The 20,164-nt window shown below is 49.8% G+C and overlaps 1 protein-coding gene across 4 annotated transcripts in view; it reads right to left on the bottom strand.

Moving 5' to 3' along the window:
* TMEM40 (transmembrane protein 40) overlaps positions 1–18,125 on the bottom strand; it is a 40,867-nt gene extending 22,742 nt beyond the window's left edge. For 2 of the 4 annotated variants that reach the window (XM_012502124.2, XM_003265000.4), the window contains exon 1: positions 5,653–5,719. Coding sequence is in view for 1 of the 4 variants with exons in the window: in XM_003265001.4 (XP_003265049.2) it covers positions 17,919–17,958 (40 nt within the window). In the remaining 3 variants the exon portion in view is untranslated. Of the gene's footprint in view, positions 1–5,652; positions 5,770–17,918 lie in introns of those variants that run through there. The other 2 variants (XM_003265001.4, XM_003264999.4) reach the window with 2 other exon arrangements.
* Between the last annotated feature and the right edge of the window lie 2,039 nt (positions 18,126–20,164).

The raw sequence follows: 20,164 nt of genomic DNA, 5'->3' as shown, positions 1-20,164 counted from the left end.
TTACAGAAGAGGAAACCAAGGCCCTGAAATGGAGAGGAACTTGCACAGGTCATGCAGCCACACAGGGGCAAGGCTGGCTCTTTCATCACATCAGGTCAAGAGATCGAGACCATCCTGGCTAACACAGTGAAACCCTGTCTCTACTAAAAATACAAAAAATTAGCTGGGCGTGGTGGTGGACAACTGTAGTCCCAGCTACTAGGGAGACTGAGGAAGGAGAATGGCGTGAACCCGGGAGGCGGAGCTGGCAGTGAGCCGAGACCACACCACTGCACTCCAGCCTGGGTGACACAGCAAGATTCCATCTAAAACAACAACAACAACAACAACAAAACAAAATAATGGCTGTACAGAAAGAGGATGGTTGGGCTCTGTGTGGAGGCTGTTTATACAGAAAGATCTAAGATTTTAAAAAGATAATCTGGAAGAAAAGAAAATAGTGCAAGCATCTAGGTTGTTGTCTAGCATGTCTAGCACATAGTAGGTGCATAACCAATGTTTGTAAAGTATAAGCCAACAAGGTGATATAGCTACAGAGCAAAGCTAGCATATCCTTAGGTGATATTAACAGAAGCAGAGTCTATGGTGAAGAAGGTGGCCCACATCCCACCATCCCCAATCCTCCATCCTGGGTTTACTCCTGGGTCCTGCACAGAATAAGTTCTGGACAGACAAAGAGAATCCAGAGGATGTAGCGGGTACAGAGACTACACCCAAGAGAAGTGGCTTGGGGAGCAGGGCACTCGACCTAGGGATGAGCTCCACATGGATGGGCCTAGTCACTGTCCCCAAGTCTCTGCAGAACTACTCCAGGACTCCAGGACATGGGGAGCAGGTAGGGCTGTGAGCTCAGAAGGAAAGGTCAGTACCTTGAGGAAGTCACCAGGGAAATTGCCAACTTCAATATATAAAAGAATTTTCTTCTTTTTTCTTTTCTTTTCTTTCTTTCGTTCGTTCTTTTCTTTTTCTTTCTTTCTCTTCCTTCCTCTCTCTCCTTCCCCCTCCCTCCCTCCCTCCTTTCTTTCTTCCTTCCTTTCCTTCCTTCCTTCCCTCCTTCCTTCCTTTTCTCTTTCTTTCTGTCTTCCTTCCTTTTCTTTCTTTTTTCTTTCTTTTCTTTCTTTCCTCTCTCTTCCCTCCCTCCCCTCCCTTCTTTCTTTCCTTCCTTCCTTTCTTTTTTTCTTTCCTTCCTTCTTTTTCTTTCTTTCTTTTTCTTTCTTTCTTTCTCTCTTTCTTTCTTCTTTTCTAGAGACAGTGTCTCACTTTGTCACCCAGGCTCAAGTGCAGTGGAGCAATCATGGCTCACTGCAGCCTTGAACTGTTGACTTTGAGCAATTCTCCTGCCTCGGCCTCCCAAAGTGTTGGGATTGGCCTTCCAAAGTGTTGTGCTGAGCCACTGCACCTGGCCTCAATATATAAAATAATATCCTAAAAATGACAACAGCTTTGGGGTTGTCCTGAGCATGCTGCCATGTGAGGTGGCAAGTTGAGGAGTGGCAAGGGTTGGCTTAGATGTTCTTAGCTCAGAACCTATTAGTGTCCCAAGCAATTCTCTCCAAAGTACAGGAGGAAAATATTAATTTATCGATTTCTATGTAATTTTTAACTAAAAATAGTTAACAGTATATAGTTTAGCCCTGATGTGCACCCTTGGCTCATATGTCAGACACCACATGTCATGTCCATTAAGTGGGGCTCCTAGAGGCCAGTGGGGAGCCCCACAAGGCAGACAGGTTGACTGTGGCCACGTCTTCCTTTTCTCTACATCCAGACTATTGCCATATATTGTGGTGTGCAGGAGCCCAGTTGGGTTAATTTGAGGCTCAAATGAAACAGCTTTCACTGAATCAGCCCCCTTCTTGTTGACAAGTGACTTCAAAGAGTCTCTGCAAAGAAACCGCGGATGGAGATAACCCTAATCATGAAAGTACAAACAAGCAACAGGAAAAGTGCGGGACAGACTTGTCCTTGCTCTTAGTTTAGCTGCATTACCACGTTGGAAAGAGCAATGGAAAGGAATCTCACACACGAAGCAACTGTTTCCTGAGTATTTGAGTTCCTGAAATAATGAGAAACAAACACAAACTCAAAATACAAAATAATAACGAGAAACAAATACAAACTCAAACTCAAATACAATCGTATTTTGAATTCCTGAAATAATAATGAGAAACGATTTGAAAGGTGGATTTCCACCCACTATCATTGGTGATTGAAATTCATTCTGAGCGTACACTGGCCCTGAGACATCAGCTAATGGCCACCATGCTTGTATATACGTGTACAAATCTATGCATATGTATATGCTGGGGGTGCCCAGAGCATTCTTCTTGAGAAGATTGTGCAACCAAAAAGTTAGATGAGTGCTGCTCTAGATCTTCAGACCTAGCTAGACACTAGGGGATGCTGGTCCTGGTTTGGGGTTTTTGGGTCTAATCAGATAATTTGTTCCAGATTTAGGGACAAGGAAAACTAGAGGGGGAGTTTGCCTTCCATAAAACTTTTTTGAGGCTCCACTGACACATTTGAAGATTAATAGGAAGAAACCTAAAACTCATAGAAGTCTTTCCCTGGCTCTCATCGTCCTAACTTGGTGTAGTGTTGAGTCAAACACCAAAGCACCAAGGTGGGTGCCCAGCTAGATAGAGCCAGGTGGGTCCCTTCTCCCACAGCCTGGAATCTCAGTCTCTGTTTCGTTCTTTCCCATCTTTCTCTCTGTGTTTCTACCCGCCTCTCTCTCTCTCTCTCTCGGTCTCATTCTCTCTCTCACACACACATTCTCTCTCTCACAACACACACCACACACATACACACTCTCTCTCACACGCACACACACAACTGACAATAAGAAACAGAAAGGTGGCATCCAGCACAAGAGCTTGTCAGTTCTCTTGAACATCAGACAGACCTAGATCTTCAATTCCCGCCTCTACCCCTCACTGACTCTGAGACCTGGAGCATGTCACATCCATTCTCAGAGCTTCAGAATCCTTAGTTGGAAAAATGGGCATGCCTACAACTCAACATACAGCGACCAATAATCCAGTTTAAAAATGGACAGAGGATTCGAATAGACATTTCTCGAAAGAAGACACAGAAATAGTCAATAGCACATAGAAAGATGCTTCACATCTCTGGGTGCGGTGGCTCATGCCTGTAATCTCAGCAATTTGGGAGGCCGAGGCGGGCGGATCACCTGTGGTCGGGAGTTTGAGACCAGCCTGACCAACATGGAGAAACCCCATCTCTTTTAAAAATACAGAATTAGATGGGCATGGTGGCAGGTGCCTGTAATCCCAGCTACTTGGGAGGCTGAGGCAGGAGAATCGCTTGAACCCCGGAGGCAGAGGTTGTGGTGAGCTGAGATTGCACCATTGCACTCCAGCCTGGGCAACAAGACTGAAACTCTGTCTCAAAAAAAAAAAAAAAAAAAAAAATGCTCCACATCATTAGTCATTAGGGAAGTGCAAATCAAAACCACCATGAGATACCCCTTTACGCCCACTAGGGTGGCTTACGATGAGACATACAGACACTAACAAGTATTGGTGAGGGTGCAAAGAAACTGGAGCCCTCATAAGTTGCTGGTCAGATTGTAAAATGGAGGTCACTTTGGAAAACAGTTTGGCAGCTCCCCAAAAGGTTAAAAAAGATTTACTACATGACCCAGCAATTCCAATCCCTAGTATATTAGCAAGAGAATTGACAACCTATATCCGAACAAAGACTTGTGATGAATGTTTATAGCAGCATTACACATAACAGCCAAAAACGGAAACAACCCAAATGTCCATCCCATGGTAAATGGAGACACAAAGTTTGAGATCATCATACAATGCAACCTCATCCAACCAGTGGGAGGAAGGAAGGATGGACACCCACTGCAATGCGGATGAGCCTTGACGACACTGGGCTAAGTGAAAGAAGCCACTCAGAAAGGACCACACACTGTATGATTCCATTCAGATGAAATGTCCAGAATACACAAATCCATAGAGACGGAAAGTAGGTTTGTTGTTGCCAGAGGGAAGGGGAAGTGGGGAGTGACTGCTAAAGGGTACAGGGTTCACCTTGGAGATGATAAAAAAAAAATTAGATAGTGGCACTGGCTGCACAACTCTGTGAATGCACAAAAACACTGAATTGTACACTTAATTTTTATCTATCTATCTATCTATCTATTTATTTTGAAATAGAGTCTCCCTCTCATCCAGGCTGGAGTGTGGTGGTGCAATCTTGGCTCACTGCAACCTCTGCCTCCTGGGTTCAAGTGATTCTCACGCCTCAGCCTCCCGAGTAGCTGGAATTACAGGTGCGCACCACCACGCCTGGCTAATTTTTGTATTTTTAGTAGAGACGGGGTTTTGCCATGTTGGCCAGGCTGGTCTTGAACTCCTGACCTCAAAGTGATCCACCCGCCTCAGCCTCCCAAAGTACTGGGATTACATAGGTGAGCCATGGCACCTGGCCCTGAATTATACACTTTTAAAAGGGTGAATTTTATAGTAGTGAATTGCATCCCAGTAAATCTGTTATTTAAAAAAAAAAAGAAAGAAAGAAAGAAAGAAAAAGGACTCTACCCACAGGATTGTTTGGAAGTGAAATAAGGCAGGGAGCAGGGCAGGCCCAGGATGGTCCCTGACGTGCAGCCAGCACTTGAGATCTCTCTCTCTCTGATCCTTTTCACAAGGAGGATTTCCCAGCAAAAGTAACCTGGTGCTCTAGGGCTACACTAGCCTGAGTTCACTCCCTACCACTCCCCCTAACACACACTCCTGACTCCTTAGTTAGGGCTCTGAACTCTCCTGGGCAGTTTCTTAACAAAACAGAAGAAAATAATAAGCACAAGACCATAATCATTCTCATCCCCCTTAAAAGGAAACTAGGTTGGCTTGAGGCCTAAAACCCAGGGTGCTCTGAGCAGAGTGGCTCTACGACGAGGATGACAGCCTACGGGGGTGGGTGGGGGGAGCTCTGAGAGGTCTACCAAGCCCCCCTCCCCTTGGCCACACCACCTGTGCCTGAGCCCCCGACAGGCAGCAGGACCCCCTCCCCATGGTCCAGCTCTCTGGCATATCCTCCCCGGGGGTGCCTTTGAGCTGGAGGCAGGCGACGGCTGACTTCTTCCTCCCGTCTCCCAAACCTGGCTGGCAGCCCAAGGTGGCTTCCTCCAGGAGGGGCAGAGGGAGGGGTGGCTGCCTGCAGTCACTGATGTTGGTGCAGAGGCTGAGACATTTGTGGGAACACCCCTCCCCTCCTAAGCTGTTAGGTTCCATAACAGTGAGGGTGTGAGGGGCCTTCAGAGATCTAGCTGGACCCTTCATTTTACAAGTAGGGAAACTGAGGCTCAGAGAGGTCAAAGGTTTTTCTGAAAGTCTTGCAGCAAGTTGGTGACAGAATTGGGAGCTGGTCACCTACCACAGCCAAGTATAGGCGGGTGGAAGCCTCAACCCAACCCAGGAAGGTGAATATTTGTCATCCTCCCCTGAAGTAGAGACAGGTTCTCACCCAGCTAGGAAGATGCAGAGCTGGGACTCAAACCCAGGTGCACCAAGGAACCACATAATATCAAGCCTATTGTGGACACTCTTTCTCCCGATTTCCTTAAAAGGTGACACTCCACCCCACTGCTCACCCAGCCCCATGTCCCATTACCTGTGGTCCTTCAGCTTGTCTGGGCAGCAAGGGGAGCTCTGTGTAGACTGTGGATGCTGGGCTGGTCAGGGGAAGGAGAGGACAGGCTGCACCTGTGACAGCAAGGAGGGCGGGACTACCGTGACGTTGCCCCTGGGCCCCACTCACTTACTGAGATGGCATTCCTTCCTGCTGGTGCTATCAGCCCCAGGCCTTCCTGTCTGACTTGACTCTTCCCTACAACACTGCAGGAGGGGCAGGTGGGGCAGCTACATGCCTGGCCCTGCCTCAGGGCCACAGCCATGCCCTCGGACTCCAGGAGGCAGTGAAATGGGGGCAGCTGTGCCACCCTTGGCTGTACCAACCTCTGGGAAGGGAGGAGGGGACGCATCCCAGGTACCCCCTCCACCCACATTGGTGAGGCTGACTCAGGCCCCAGACATGTGTCCCAACCTGCCCTGTGCGTCCCAGAGGGGAAGGAAGATATTCCGATGCTCCCAGGAGGCTGAGGTTGGCAGGGAGCAGGAGAGAGGGCCTGGGGGCTCAGGAGACTGGCAGTGCCTGCTCCTAGGGAGGAAACTGGGTTACAGCTAGAAGTACTTTTGGAGAGCACCCACTCGCCTTGTGCAAGTGGGAAAACACAGGTCCCTAGAGAGGTGAGAGGAGCAGTGTCAGACCTCACACAGCTGAGGGCATGGCCCCAGCTCAGCTTGCCTCCACCTCTCACCTCTCACTTACCCAGCACTGTGGCAGCAGGACAGCAAACAAGTTCTACCACGGGAGCCCCCAGCCTTGGAGGGAAACAGGCAAGGCACAGGGAGCTGTGGGCTCCCGAGGAGGACTTCCTGAAGAGGGGTCATCCATACCCTAAGCTCAGTCCCCAAATCTTGGAGTCATACTTGACACTTTGCTTTCTCACACTCTGTATCTGACCCATCTGGAAAATCCTGTTGGTCCTGCCTTCAGTATAGCCTGAATTCAGCCCCTTCTCTCCACTCCTCAACTGTCACCTTGATCCAGCCAGTGTCATCACTGGGCTCCCTGCTCCCCCCGCTCACCCCTGACTATTCTCATCAGCCAGGCAGCCAGGGGGTCCTGTTCAAACCCAAGGCAGCTCATGTCCCTTCCCGCTCAGCAGCTGCCACACTCCCACTGCACTCAGGGTAAAACCCAAGGTCTTACAAGCTCCTGCGAGATCTTCCCCACACCTCTGGCCCTCTCTGACCTTCGTTCCCGTGACTTCCTCCCTCACTCTGCTCCAGTAACACTGGAACATGTCCCAGTTCCCCTGGGTAGGCTCCCTCCTCAGGGCCTTTGCCCTGGCTGTTCCCTCTGCCTGGAGTGCTCTCTCCCTAGAAAGCCACCTGGCCCCTCCCTCACTTCAGCTCTCTACTCAAAAGTCACCTTCTCCATGAAGCCTTCTCTGACCATCCTGCTTAAAGTAGTAACTCCACAGCAGCTTTCCCTCTGCCTGCTTCACTGCTCACCATCTGCTGTGCTGCGTATTTTCTTTTCTTTTTTTTTTTTTTTGAGATGGAGTCTCGCTCTGTTGCCCAGGCTGGAGTGCAGTGGCGCTGTCTTGGCTCACTGCAAGCTTCGCCTCCCAGGTTCACGCCATTCTCCTGCCTCAGCCTCCCAAGTAGCGGGACTACAGGCGCCCACCACCACGCCTGGCTATTTTTTTTTTGTATTTTTTAGTAGAGACGGGGTTTCACCGTGTTAGCCAGGATGGTCTCGATCTCCTGATCTCGTGATCCACCCGCCTTGGCCTCCCAAAGTGCTGGGATTACAGGCATGAGCCACTGTGCCCGGCCAGTGTATTTTCTTGTTATGCCTATTTCCTCATTACGCATTGCTTTGCTGCAGGACCTAGGATCATGTCTGACACATAGTAGGTGCTCACTAATTTTTTTTTTTTTTTTTGAGTCAGGGTCTTGCTCTGTTGCCCAGGCTGGAGTGCAGTGGCACAATCATCGCTCACTGCACCCTCAAACTCCTGGGCTCAAGCCATCCTCTCACCTCAGCCTGCTGAGTAGCTGGGACTACAGGCATGCACCCCTACGCCTGGCTGATTTTTATATTTTTTATAGAGACAAGATCTTGCTATGTTAGGCTGGTCTTGAACTCCTAGCCTCAAGTGACCCTCCGGCCTTGGCCCCCTAAAGCTCTGGATTACAGGTGTAAGCCACTGCATCTGGCCCTCAATACATTTGTTGAATGAATGAGTGACCTGAAAGGTTAGCCCAAGAAGTGTTCCAAGGATATTCCATGCAGAGGGAGCCATGTGTGAGGGTTAGAGGTCAGGAGCACTATTGTGTGGAGGATCTGCAAATAATTCTGCACAGCCAGAGAGTGGGGGCCTTGGGGATGGAGAGGGGAGAGGAGGAAGCAAGAGAGGCAGGGCCACAGCAGCCAGACATCCTGAGAGGGATGGGGAGCCACCTGAGAGGGGCATGACCAAACCTGCATTTAAGATAAGAATTTTGCCTGGGTGCCGTTGAGAGGTGACAGCGTGCTTGCAGTCCTCGCAGCCCTCGCTCGCTCTCGGCGCCTCCTCTGCCTGGGCTCCCACTTTGGTGGCACTTGAGGAGCCCCTCAGCCCACCGCTGCACTGTGGGAGCCCCTTTCTGGGCTGGCCAAGGTGGGAGCCGGCTCCCTCAGCTTGCAGGGAGGTGTGGAAGCAGAGGTGTGAGCGGGAACCGGGGCTGCGCGCGGCGCTTGTGGGCCAGCTGGAGTTCCGGGTGGGCGTGGGCTTGGCGGGCCCCACACTTGGAGCTGCCAGCGGGCCCTGCTGGCCCCGGGCAATGAGGGGCTTAGCACCCAGGCCAGCAGCTGCGGAGGGTGTACTGGGTCCCCCAGCAGTGCCGACCCACTGGCACTGTGCTCAATTTCTCACCAGACCTTAGCTGCCTTCCCGCGGGGCAGGGCTCGGGACCTGCAGCCCGCCATGCCTGAGCCTCCCACCCCCTCCATGGGCTCCTGTGCGGCCTGAGCCTCCCTGACGAGCGCCACCCCCTGCTCCACAGCGCCCAGTCCCATCAACCACCCAAGGGCTGAGGAGTGTGAGCGTGCAGCACGGGACTGGCAGGCAGCTCCACCTGCAGCCCCGGTGCAGGATCCACTGGGTGAAGCCAGCTGGGCTCCTGAGTCTGGTGGAGATGTGGAGAACCTTTATGTCTAGCTCAGGGATTGTAAACACACCAATCAGCACCCTGTGTCTAGCTCGAGGTTTGTGGATGCACCAATCGACACTCTGTATCTAGCTGCTCTGGTGGGGCCTTGGAGAACCTTTATGTCTAGCTCAAGGATTGTAAATACACCAGTCGGCACTCTGTATCTAGCTCAAGGTTTGCAGACACACCAATCAGCACCCTGTGTCTAGCTCAGGGTTTGCGAGTGCACCAATCAGCACTCTGTATCTAGCTGCCCGGGTGGGGCCTTGGAGAACCTTTGTGTCGATACTCTGTATCTAACTGATCTGATGGGGACGTGGAGAACTTTTATGTCTAGCTCAGGGATGGTAAATGCACCAATCAGCGCCCTGTCAGAACAGACCACTCTGCTCTACCAATCAGCAGGACAGGGGTGGGGCCAGATAAGAGAATAAAAGCAGGCTGCCCGAGCCAGCAGCGGCAACCTGCTGAGGGTCCCCTTCCATGCTGTGGATGCTTTGTTCTTTCACTCTTTGCAATAAATCTTGCTACTGCTCACTCTTTGGGTCCACACTGCTTTTATGAGCTGTAACACTCACTGCGAAGGTCTGCAGCTTCACTCCTGAAGCCAGTGAGACCCCACGAGCCCACCAGGAGGAACGAACAACTCCAGATGTGCCACCTTAAGAGCTGTAACACTCACTGTGAGGGTCCTCGGCTTCATTCTTGAAGTCAGTGAGACCAAGAACCCATCAATTCCAGACACACCGTGGCTCATGCCTATAATCCCAGCACTTTGGGAGGCTGAGGCAGGTGAATCACTTGAGTCTAGGAGTTCAAGACGAGCCTGGCCAACATGGTGAAACTCCATCTCTACTGAAAATACAAAAAATTAGCTGGGTGTGGTGGTGCATGCCTGTGGTCCCAGCTACTTGGGAGGCTGGGGTGGGAGGATCACTTGAGCCTGGGAGGTGGAGGTTTCAGTGAGCAGAGATCACACCACTGCACTCCAACCATAGCAAGAGAGTGAGATCTCATCTCAAAAAAAAAAAAAAAAAAAAAAAGAAAAAAAAGATAAGGATTTGGCTGCTGCATTGTGGACTGGTGGAGAAGCTGTGAGGATCCAGCATCTGGGTGAGCATGAGCCATGCAGGGGAGATGGGGACTAGGGAGAGGGTCGTGGGAAGTTTATAGCTCCGCTGTCCAAAACAGTAGCCACCATCCACATGTCGTTATGGAGCCCTTGACACATGGCTGATCAGGATTGAGATGTGCTGTGAGTGTAAAATAACACTAGAGTTAAAGACTTGGTATGAAAAATATATGTATATATACAACACATATATGTATAATAGCTCATTAATAATTTTTGTATCGATTATCTATTAAAATGATATTTGGATATATTATTATTATTTTCTAGAGACAGGATCTTGTTCTCTTGCCCAGGCTGGAGTACAGTGGTACAATCATAGCTCATGGTAACCTTGAAATGGGCTCGAGTGATCCTCCTATCTCAGCCTCCCCAGTAGCTGGGACTATAGCTGTGCACCACCATGCCCGGCTAACTTTTATTTTTTAAAATGTTTGGTAGAGAAAGGGTCTGCTGTGTTGCCCAGGCTGGTCTTGAACTCCTGGGCTCAAGTGATTCTCCAGTCCCGGGCTCCCAAAGTGCTGGGATTATAGGCATGAGCCACCGCACCTGGTCGGGAATATATTATTAAAATTAGTTTCACCTGCTTCATTTTACTATTTTTTAACATAGTTACTGAAAATTTTTTTAGACTTTAAGTTTTCAGTAGCTACAGAACTTCTATATTGGATGGTGCTGATTTAGAGGTAGAACTGGCAGAGGCTGGAGTACTGTGAGGGTGAGGGGGACCCCAGGTCTAATTGTAAGTCTGTCTTCTCCAATTGCTCCTTTCTAATGAGACCATTGTGGTCCAGAGGCCACAGGGGAGAGCCTACAGAGTGAGTGTTCAGTTCAGCATAAGCACACACTCATATCTTCAAAGTAAGATCTATCCAAACATGAAATAGGCTGACTGAATAGACAGTGAGTTCTCTGTCTCTGGAGGTATGTAAGAAGAAAATTAAGGACCACCATTAAGCAGAGGAAAGGAGGTTGAACTAGATATTTTCAAAATATAGTCCCTGGACCAGCTGCTACAGCATCCCCTGGAAACCTTTTAGAAATGCAAATTCTCAGACCCCATCCTGGGCCTGAATCAGAAACTCCAGGAGTGGGACCTAGAATCTGTATTTAAACAAGCCCCACTCGACTAGGTGATGTTTCCTGCCACTTAAAAGTTTAAATGCGGTTGGGCGCGGTGGCTCGCGCCTGTAATCCCAGCACTTCGGGAGGCTGAGGCAGGTGGATCACGAGGTCAAGAGATAGAGACCATCTTGGCTAACACAGTGAAACCCCTGTCTCTATTAAAAATACAAAAAATTAGCGGGGCATGGTGGCGGGCACCTGTAGTCCCAGCTACTCGGGAGGCTGAGGCAGGAGAATGGCGTGAACCTGAGAGGCAGAGCTTGCAGTGAGCCAAGATTGCGCCACTGCACTCTAGCCTGGGCGACAGAGTGAGACTCTGTCTCAGAAAAAAAAAAGGTTTAAATGCCTGGCACATAGTAGGTGCTCCAAAAAAAACTATTCACTACCTTCTGTTTGCCTCCTACTCCCAAGTTCAGGTACTTCCCTCCCTGAGCCTTAGTTTCCCTCTCTACACCTCCTACAGCATCTGGTTGTGTGTGTACCTGGTACAGGATGGATGAACCTCAGGGCGTTTCCTACCTCTTTGCCGTGGGCAGATCTCAGGGGACATGATAGAGCTGCCAGAAGTGTAAGGCAGGCCCCAGCTCAGCTCCATCCTGAGGTGACCTCATTGCCCTGTGTGTAGGGGGTGATTCATAGGACAACCTCCTACAGTCCTGTGAGCACAGCTGACAGCCCCGCGGGAGCCAGCTCAGCAGCTGAGCATGGCATCCAGCTTCCAGAACTGCAAGCGGGGGCCTGCCTGACTCAGCAGGCATCGGTGTTCTGGAGACAAGTTAGACAGCTCAGCCTCAGTCTCCCCATCCATAAAAATGGGGAGACACAGCCCCTATCCATGGTGAGAATATTTGTATAAAGTGGTCAAGGCAGCACCTGGCACACGTCAGCCCCTGCTATACCTTGGTGTTCTTGTGATGAGGCTGTGGGATCCTTCAGGCTGATTGGAACTCCCCAGTGACTCCCTAGGTCTGAGAATTATGCCCTGTAGGTGTATGCAGAAAAGAATGTTTACCTACTATGAGCACCCAGGAGCCTGGTTCTTTACATGAGGTTTATTTTTTTAATTTTAATTTTATTTTTTTGAGACAGTCTCACTCTGTCACCCAGGCTGAAGTACAGTGGTGTGACTTCGGCTCACTGCAGCCTCCGTCTCCCAGGTTCAAGTGATTATCCTGCCTCAGCCTCCCAAGCAGCTGGGATTACAGGCACCCACCATATCCGGCTAATTTTTGTATTTTTAGTAGAGACGGGGGTCTCACTAAAGACTCATTGCACTTCCGCCTGGACAACAGTGCAAGACCATGTCTCAGAAAGAGGCTGGGCACAGTGGTTCATGCCTATAATCCCAGCACTTTGGGAGGCCGAGGTGGGCAGATGACGAGGTCAGGAGATCGAGACCATTCTGATTAACATGGTAAACCCAGTCTTTACTAAAAACAAAAAATTAGCTGGGCATGGTGGTGGGTGCCTCACTCCCAGGCTGAGTCTTGAACTCCTGACCTCAAATAATCCACCCACCTCAGCCTCCCAAAGTGTTGGTATTACAGGTATGAGCTGCCGTGCCCGGCTACATGAATTTTTATTTAGTCACCAGAAAGATGTCTGTGAGGGCAGCACCTGTCTTAGTCATCTTAAAGCACCTATTAAATCAACTCTAAATTGGAGAGTATTGTGCTCATTTCATGGATGAGAAAAATGAGGTTCAGAAAGGTTAAATGATGTGCTCAAGGTCATATGGCTGGGAAGTGGCTGAGTCAGGATTTTCACTGGATTCTCCCTGACTTGAAACCTGGGACTCTTTCTATCCCTTCATGGAGAAACTCCAAGTTAACTCACAGATTTGGAAGCTCCTGCATGTGCCACTTAAATCCATGTTTGAAGTGTTAGCTTCTGGTCCACGCTGGAATCCTTGCAATCTATGGTCTTAGAGAAACAGTGGCTGTAGCTGATGCCATTTGAGATGGAGCTTAAAAGATTCCTAAACTAGATTAAGCCTTACTCACCCTGGGCCTCCGGGCTTCAGTTGTTTCACCTGTAAAATGGGCATAATGAAAGCTTGCCTTGGCTGAAGGCAGAAAGTTGGATCTGGTTATCCTGAGGGCTCTCCTAACCCTCATGCGTGTGTCCCTGCGCCTACTTTAAAAGGCAAGGACTAAAGTTAAATTTAGAGTTAAAATTAATTTAAAGTTAAACCCAGGAGGCAGGTTTACATATTTTAAGTTTTTTTTTTTTTTTTTTTTTTTTTTTGCGACAGAGTCTCACTCTATTGCCCAGGGTGGAGTGCAGTGGCACGATCTCGGCTCACTGCAACCTCCGCCTCCCAGGTTCAAGCAATTCTCCTGCCTCAGCCTCCTGAGTAGCTGGGATTATAGGCACCTGCCACCATGCCTGGCTAATTTTTGTATTTTTAGTAGAGACAGGGTATTGCCATGTTGGCCAGTCTGGTCTTGAACTCCTGACCTCAAGTAATCCACCTCCCTTGGCCTCCTAAAGTGCTGGGATTACAGGCATGAGCCACTGTGCCTGGCCTAAAGTTAATTTTTTTTTAAATTTTATTATTGAAGTTAAATTTTTAAAAAAAATAAAGAGGGAGTAGAGGAAAAGTCAATCCTAGCTCATTCTGATTTGTGCAAAACTAGTGATTTGTACTCAACAATCTTAACTGTTTTAAGCAGAAAAATCCTTTTGACAAATAAAATTTAAGAAATCTTATCTGATCAAAGTGGATTGTTTTTTTTCTGGTTGAAGTAGAAGCCATGGGCTGTCGATGGGAACACCAGCCCAGCATCACCTTGGCCTTGCAGGCAGCCCTTGGGGTGCCAACGAAGAGCCCAGGGGTGCCAGAGAACCCAGTTTGACAATCACTGGAGGGCAGCAATACAAACAAACCATCGCTGGAGATCTGTTTGAAGACAGACAAGAAGGTCCACTAAATGGTCGCTTTGGGTTCTAAAGAAAAATGGCTGGTTTTTTTTGTTTTTTTTGAGACGGAGTCTCCCTCTGTTGCCCAGGCTGGAGTGCAGTGGCGCGATCTCGGCTCACTCCAAGCTCCCCACCTCCTGGGTTCACGCCATTCTCCTGCCTCAGCCTCCCGAGGAGCTGGGACTACAGGCACCCACCACCACGCCCAGCTAATTTTTTGTTTTTAGTAAAGACTGGGTTTACCATGTTAATCAGAATGGTCTCGATCTCCTGACCTCGTCATCTGCCCACCTCGGCCTCCCAAAGTGCTGGGATTATAGGCATGAACCACTGTGCCCAGCCTCTTTCTGAGACATGGTCTTGCACTGTTGTCCAGGCGGAAGTGCAATGGGCACCATCTCTGCTCACTGCAACCTCCAACTCCCGGGTTCAAGCGATTCTCCCACCTTAGATTACTGAGTAGCTGGGATTGCAGATGTGCACCACCTGTGCCTAGTTTTTTTTAGTAGAAAGAGGGTTTTGCCATGTTGTTCAGGCTGGTCTTAAGCTCCTGGGCTCAAGCAATCCTCCCACTTCAGTCTCCCAAAGTGCTGGGATTACAGGCATGAGCCACTGTGCCCAGCCAGCTTGTTCCTTGTTATTGCAGAGTAGTGTGGATGTTCAGATTCTATGGTGTGGATAGGCAACTGTTCGTTGGCCACTTACCCAGTGAGGGGCATCTGATTATTTCCAGTTTGGGTCTATTATTAATAAAACTGCTATAAATATTCATATACAGGGCCGGGCGCAGTGGCTCACGCCTGTCATCCCAGCACTTTGAGAGGCTGAGGCGGGCGGATCACGAGGTCAGGAGATCAAGACCATCCTGGCTAACACGGTGAAACCCCGTCTCTACGAAAAATACAAAAAATTAGCCGGGCGCGGTGGCGGACGCCTGTAGTCCCAGCTACTCGGGGGGCTGAGGCAGGAGAATGGTGTGAACCCGGGAGGCGGAGCTTGCAGTGAGCCGAGATTGTGCCACTGCACTCCAGCCTGGGCCACACAGCGAGACTCCATCTCAAAAAAAAGAAAAGGGTTATTTATATATAGCAGATAGTAACCTTTTGTCAGCTATGTGGTTTGCAAATATTTTCTCCAGTCCATGGGCCACCCTTTGACAATGCTGAACAGTCATTCTCTTGTCTAGTTCACAGGACTCTGACAGGCCAGCTGAACAGGCATTCTTGAGGACAGTTCACAGATGCAGAAATACAGATCTAAAGGGTAAAAGGACTTTTCCCACAAATGCACAAGGAGTTTAGGGGGCAGAGGTGGGACCAGGACCCCAATCTCCTGACCCTCGGCCTAGTGATCAGACCACCTTGTGGAACGAGAGGTCCTCCCTTTTCCTCCCCTCTCATCCTGGGTGGATGCTCACCACACAGCCACAGCTCTAGTTGAGCTTCCTGAAGCCAGACAAAGGAGAGAAATGTCTGCTCCTGGGGAGGGGCCAGTCTCCAGAAAGAACTCTATGTCCAGAAAATATGCACTTTCCTCCAGGTGAGGGAAGATCTTACCCTGGAGCAGCTACTAGAGAATGAGTTTTGTGGGACACCTTGAAGCCAGGGAGGTTAAGTAACTTGCTTGAGGTCACAGTGATTAAGTGGTAAAAGTTGGGGAGTCAGTTACCAAATTTTTTCATCGCCTTCCTGTCAGCCCTGATACTAGCTTTCATAGGGGAAGGAATAGAATCAGCAGATGTATTCAATGGGTAACAGGAATAAAACCTTGGCTTCCAGGACAGCAGTGGGGAAAAGGCTCTCCTTGGAGAAGAGCAAGTGGAGACAATCACGGTGAGGGTGGGAGATGTCCTCTTTCCCAGGGGACTGTGGCATCCATAGAAGAGATGAGAGCAAGTAGCAGTTCAGGAGCTTTGGCCCACTTCTCTACCGTCAAGTATGAGCTCTGAGGTCCTTAGGGTCTGTTTTACCTGCAGATTAGAGAATTGGGGTGAAGAGAGAAATGAAGTAACGTACCCATCAGATGGGAGTTTATCTGAGCCCTGGGTCCCTACAGGCCTGGCTAGATAGAAATGCTCTCCATTCACAGGGCAAAAGCAGCATGGGCAAAACTCCTCTGAACTCCACTGCTGAGCAGGGGCCCCAGAAGGTGGTCTCCAAGGGGACGGGAAAACAGGACGACTAGGGCTGATTCACCACCCAGCACTATGGGACTTAACAAAGAGGCAAGGAGGGCCAAAGGCCTGGGGCAAGACTCCTCTGAACTCCACTGCTGAGCTAGGGGCCCCAGAAGGTGGTCTCCAAGGAGACGTGAAAACAGGACAACTAGGGCTAATTCACCACCCAGCACTATTGGGCTTAAAGAGGGAAGGAAGGTCAAAGAATTGGTCTCACCTTGAGGACCTACTGGGGCTAGTTTGTGTCCAGCATACAGCTGGAGGTTTTAGAAAGGAATATGGTGCAGCTCCTGTCTCCACACCCCTTGTATCTTGTCCAGGAAGCAAAACTTGTGGAAATAGAATTACAGACTCAAGAGCAGAAGGGAACACTAAGGACCATCGTTGCCCCTCAGCCAGAGACCACAGTGTGTCTGGAATCGGTGGGTTCTTGGTCTGACTTCAAGAATAAAGCCACAAACCCTCGCAGTGAGTGTTACAGTTCTTAAAGACGGCATGTCTGGAGTTTGCTCCTTCCGGTGGGTTTATGGTCTCACTGGCTCAGGAGTGAAGCTGCAGACCTTCGCGGTGAGTGTTACAGCTCTTAAAGTGGCGCATCTGGAGTTGTTCGTTCCTGCGGGTGGGTTCGTGGTCTATACCGCCCTCAGGAACCAGGCTGCAGACCTTCGTGGTGAGTGTTGCAGCTACATAAACAGCCTTGACCCAAACAGCAAAACAACAAAGCTTCCACAGCGTGAAACCGTCCCAAGCAGCTTAGCACTGCTGGCTTGGGCAGCCTGCTTTTATTCTCTTACCTGGCCCCACCCACATCCTGCTGATTGGTCCATTTTACAGAGAGCCGATTGGTCCGTTTTGACAGGGTGCTGATTGGTGCCTTTATAATCCCTGAGCTAGACACAGAAGTTCTCCACGTCCCCACTAGATTAGCTAGATACAGAGTACTGATTGGTGTAGTCATACTCCCTTAGCTAGACATAAAGGTTCTCCAAGTCCCCACCAGATCAGCTAGACACAGAGCACAGATTGGTGCATTTACAAACCCTGAGCTAGACACAGAGTGCCAATTGGTGTATTCACAATCCCTTAGCTAGACATAGTCTCCAAGTCCCCACCAGATTAGCTAGATACAGAGTGCCGATTAGTGCATCCACAAACCCTGAGCTAGACAGAGGGTGCTGATTGGTGTGTTTACAAACCTTGAGCTAGATACAGAGTGCGGATGGGTGTATTTACAATCCCTTAGCTAGACATAAAGTTTCTCCAAGTCCCCACTAGACTCAGGAGCCCAGCTGGCTTCACCCAGTGGCTCCCGCACCGGGGCCGCAGGTGGAGCTGCCTGCCAGTCCCGTGCTGTGCGCCCGCACTCCTCAGCCCTTGGGCGGTCGATGGGACCAGGCGCCGTGGAGCAGGGGGCGGCGCTCGTCCAGGAGGCTCGGGCGGCACAGGAGCCCACGGCAGGGCCGGGAGGCTCAGGCATGGCGCACTACAGGTCCCGAGCCCTGCCCCACGGGGAGGCAGCAAGGCCCAGCGAGAAATCGAGCGCAGCGCCAGTGGGCCGGCACTGCTGTGGGACCCGGCGCACCCTCCACAGCTGCTGGCCCGGGTGCTAAGCCCCTCACTGCCCTGGCCGGCGGGGCCGCTCCAAGTGAGGGGCCGGCCGAGCCCATGCCCATCCGGAACTCTAGCTGGCCCGCAAGCGCTGCGTGCAGCCCCGGTTCCTGTGCAGCCCCGGTTCCCGTCCATTCCTCTCCCGCCTCACCTCCCTGCAGGCTGAAGGAGCCGGCTCCTGCCTCGGCCATCCCAGGAAGGGGCTCCCACAGTGCAGCGGCAGGCTGAAGGGCTCCTCAAGCGGGGCCAGAGTGGGCGCGGAGGCCGAGGAGGCGCCAAGAGCGAGCGAGGGCTTCCAGGGCTGCCAGCATGCTGTCACCTCTGAACAGGAGCCACCCGTAGTTAAACAAGTTAAAAAGGCTCCACCTTCTGGAGCAGGAGGTGAGAGTGGAGGGGTAGTAACATGAGGCTGAGGCTGGGGCAGGGTACAGGGGCTCACACTTGTAATCCCAACACTTTGGGAGGCCAAGGCAAAAGGATTGATTCTGGCCAAGAGTTCAAGACCATCCTGGGCAACATAGCAAGACGCTGCCTCTACAAAAAATTCAAAAAACATTAGCCTGGAATGGTGGCATGTACCTGTAGTCCCAGCTGAGATGGGAAGCTGAGGCAGGAGGAGTTGGTTATGAAAGGGACTCAGCCGGGCGTGGTGGCTCACGCCTGTAATCCCAGCACTTTGGGAGGCCGAGGTGGGTGGATCATGGTGTCAGGAGATCGAGAGCATCCTGGCTAACACGGTGAAACCCCGTCTCTACTAAAAATACAAAAAATTAGCTGGGCGAGGTGGTGGGCGCCTGTAGTCCCAGCTACTCGTGAGGCTGAGGCAGGAGAATGGCGTGAACCCCGGGGGGTGGAGTCTGCAGTGAGCCAAGATTGTGCCACTGCACTCCAGCCTGGGTGACAGAGCCAGACTCCGTCTCAAAAAAAAAAAAAAAAAAAAGGGACTTAGAGGTTACTCCATAGGAGTGGGTGTCCCCAAGTCAGCCCCTCTAATTCCTGGTGGTTCAGGAGATAATCATAGTTAGTACCAATAATACTGAATCCCATAATCAGAAAGAATTTCCATTTTCAACGTCTCTGGGCCCTTCTGATTAAGAATAACATGGTGTTTATGACTCTGGAACCAGACAGCATGGATTTGAATCCTGACTGTGACTTACCAGCTGTTTGACCTCAAGAAAGTTACTTAACCTCTCTGAGCTCTGGTTTCCTCATCCATAAAACGGGGATAGCAATCGTACCTACCTTATTGGGTTGTTATATTAACTTAGCTCACTTAAACTGCATATTGGTGACTATTACATCTAGGAGAAAGTCTCTGTGTACTGTTAATGTGTTTTTAACATGCCTTGCCCATTTTGAGCCCATGCTCACTTTTAATAAAGTATTAGAATGTATCTGTGGAGACACACTCTAATTTTCAGCAGACAGTGGTATCTGATTAGAATGTAATAATAACCTTGTTCCACTTTCCTGTTATTTTTGTCTTTTTTAATAGTTATTTTCAATTTATGGCAGATAATACTGGGTTTCTGTCTTGGGTAGTAACATAAAGTTTCCTTTAAAAATAAATTATTTTGCTTGTTGGCAGGGGGAGGGAGAGCATCAGGAAGAATAGCTAATGGATGCTGGGCTTAATACCTAGGTGATGGGATGATCTGTGCAGCAAACCACCATGGCACACGTTTACTTATGTAACAAACCTGCGCATCCTGCACATGTACCCCTGAACTTAAAATAAAAGTTGAAGATAAAATAGTAATTATTATTATTAAGAAAGAAAATAATTTTTTTTAAGATGTGAGTTAAAAAGTTATAATGTAATATTAAAACTTTTAATATTCCTGGGTGCAGTGGCTCACGCCTGTAATCCCAGCACTTTGGGAAGCCAAGGCAGGTGGATTACCTGAGGTCAGGAGTTTGAGACCAGCCTGGCCAACATGGTGAAACCCTGTCTCTAGTAAAAATACAAAAATTAGCTGGGCGTGGTGGTGCATGCTTGTAATCCCAGCTACTGGGGAGGCTGAGGCAGGAGAATCACTTGAACCTGGGAAGTGGAGGTTGCAGCGAGCCGAGATCGTACCACTACACTCCAGCCTGGGTGATAGAGTGAGACTCTGTCTCAAAACAAACAAAAACCTTAAATATTAAAATATGTAATAAATAATACAGGTGGTTATAGATGTGGCAAAAGTTCTGGAAGTGGTATGTGAATGAATGAAGTTTGGGAGCTTCATTGTTGAGAGAAATCCTGGAGAATCCCTGGAGAGATTTGAGCAGGAACACGCAGACAAGAGCTGCACTATAGGAGGCCTGACTCAAGTGGGGCCAAGGATACTCTAAAACAGACAGGAGGCAGACAGTCCTCTGTCCTGCCTGAGGCTGAGAAGGGCCAGG

This window comes from Nomascus leucogenys, chromosome 21 (genome assembly GCF_006542625.1).
Source record: "Nomascus leucogenys isolate Asia chromosome 21, Asia_NLE_v1, whole genome shotgun sequence".
Lineage (NCBI taxonomy): Eukaryota > Metazoa > Chordata > Mammalia > Primates > Hylobatidae > Nomascus > Nomascus leucogenys.
The sequence above is the reverse complement of the archived record's forward strand: the minus strand, read 5'-3'. Positions and strand labels throughout refer to the sequence as shown.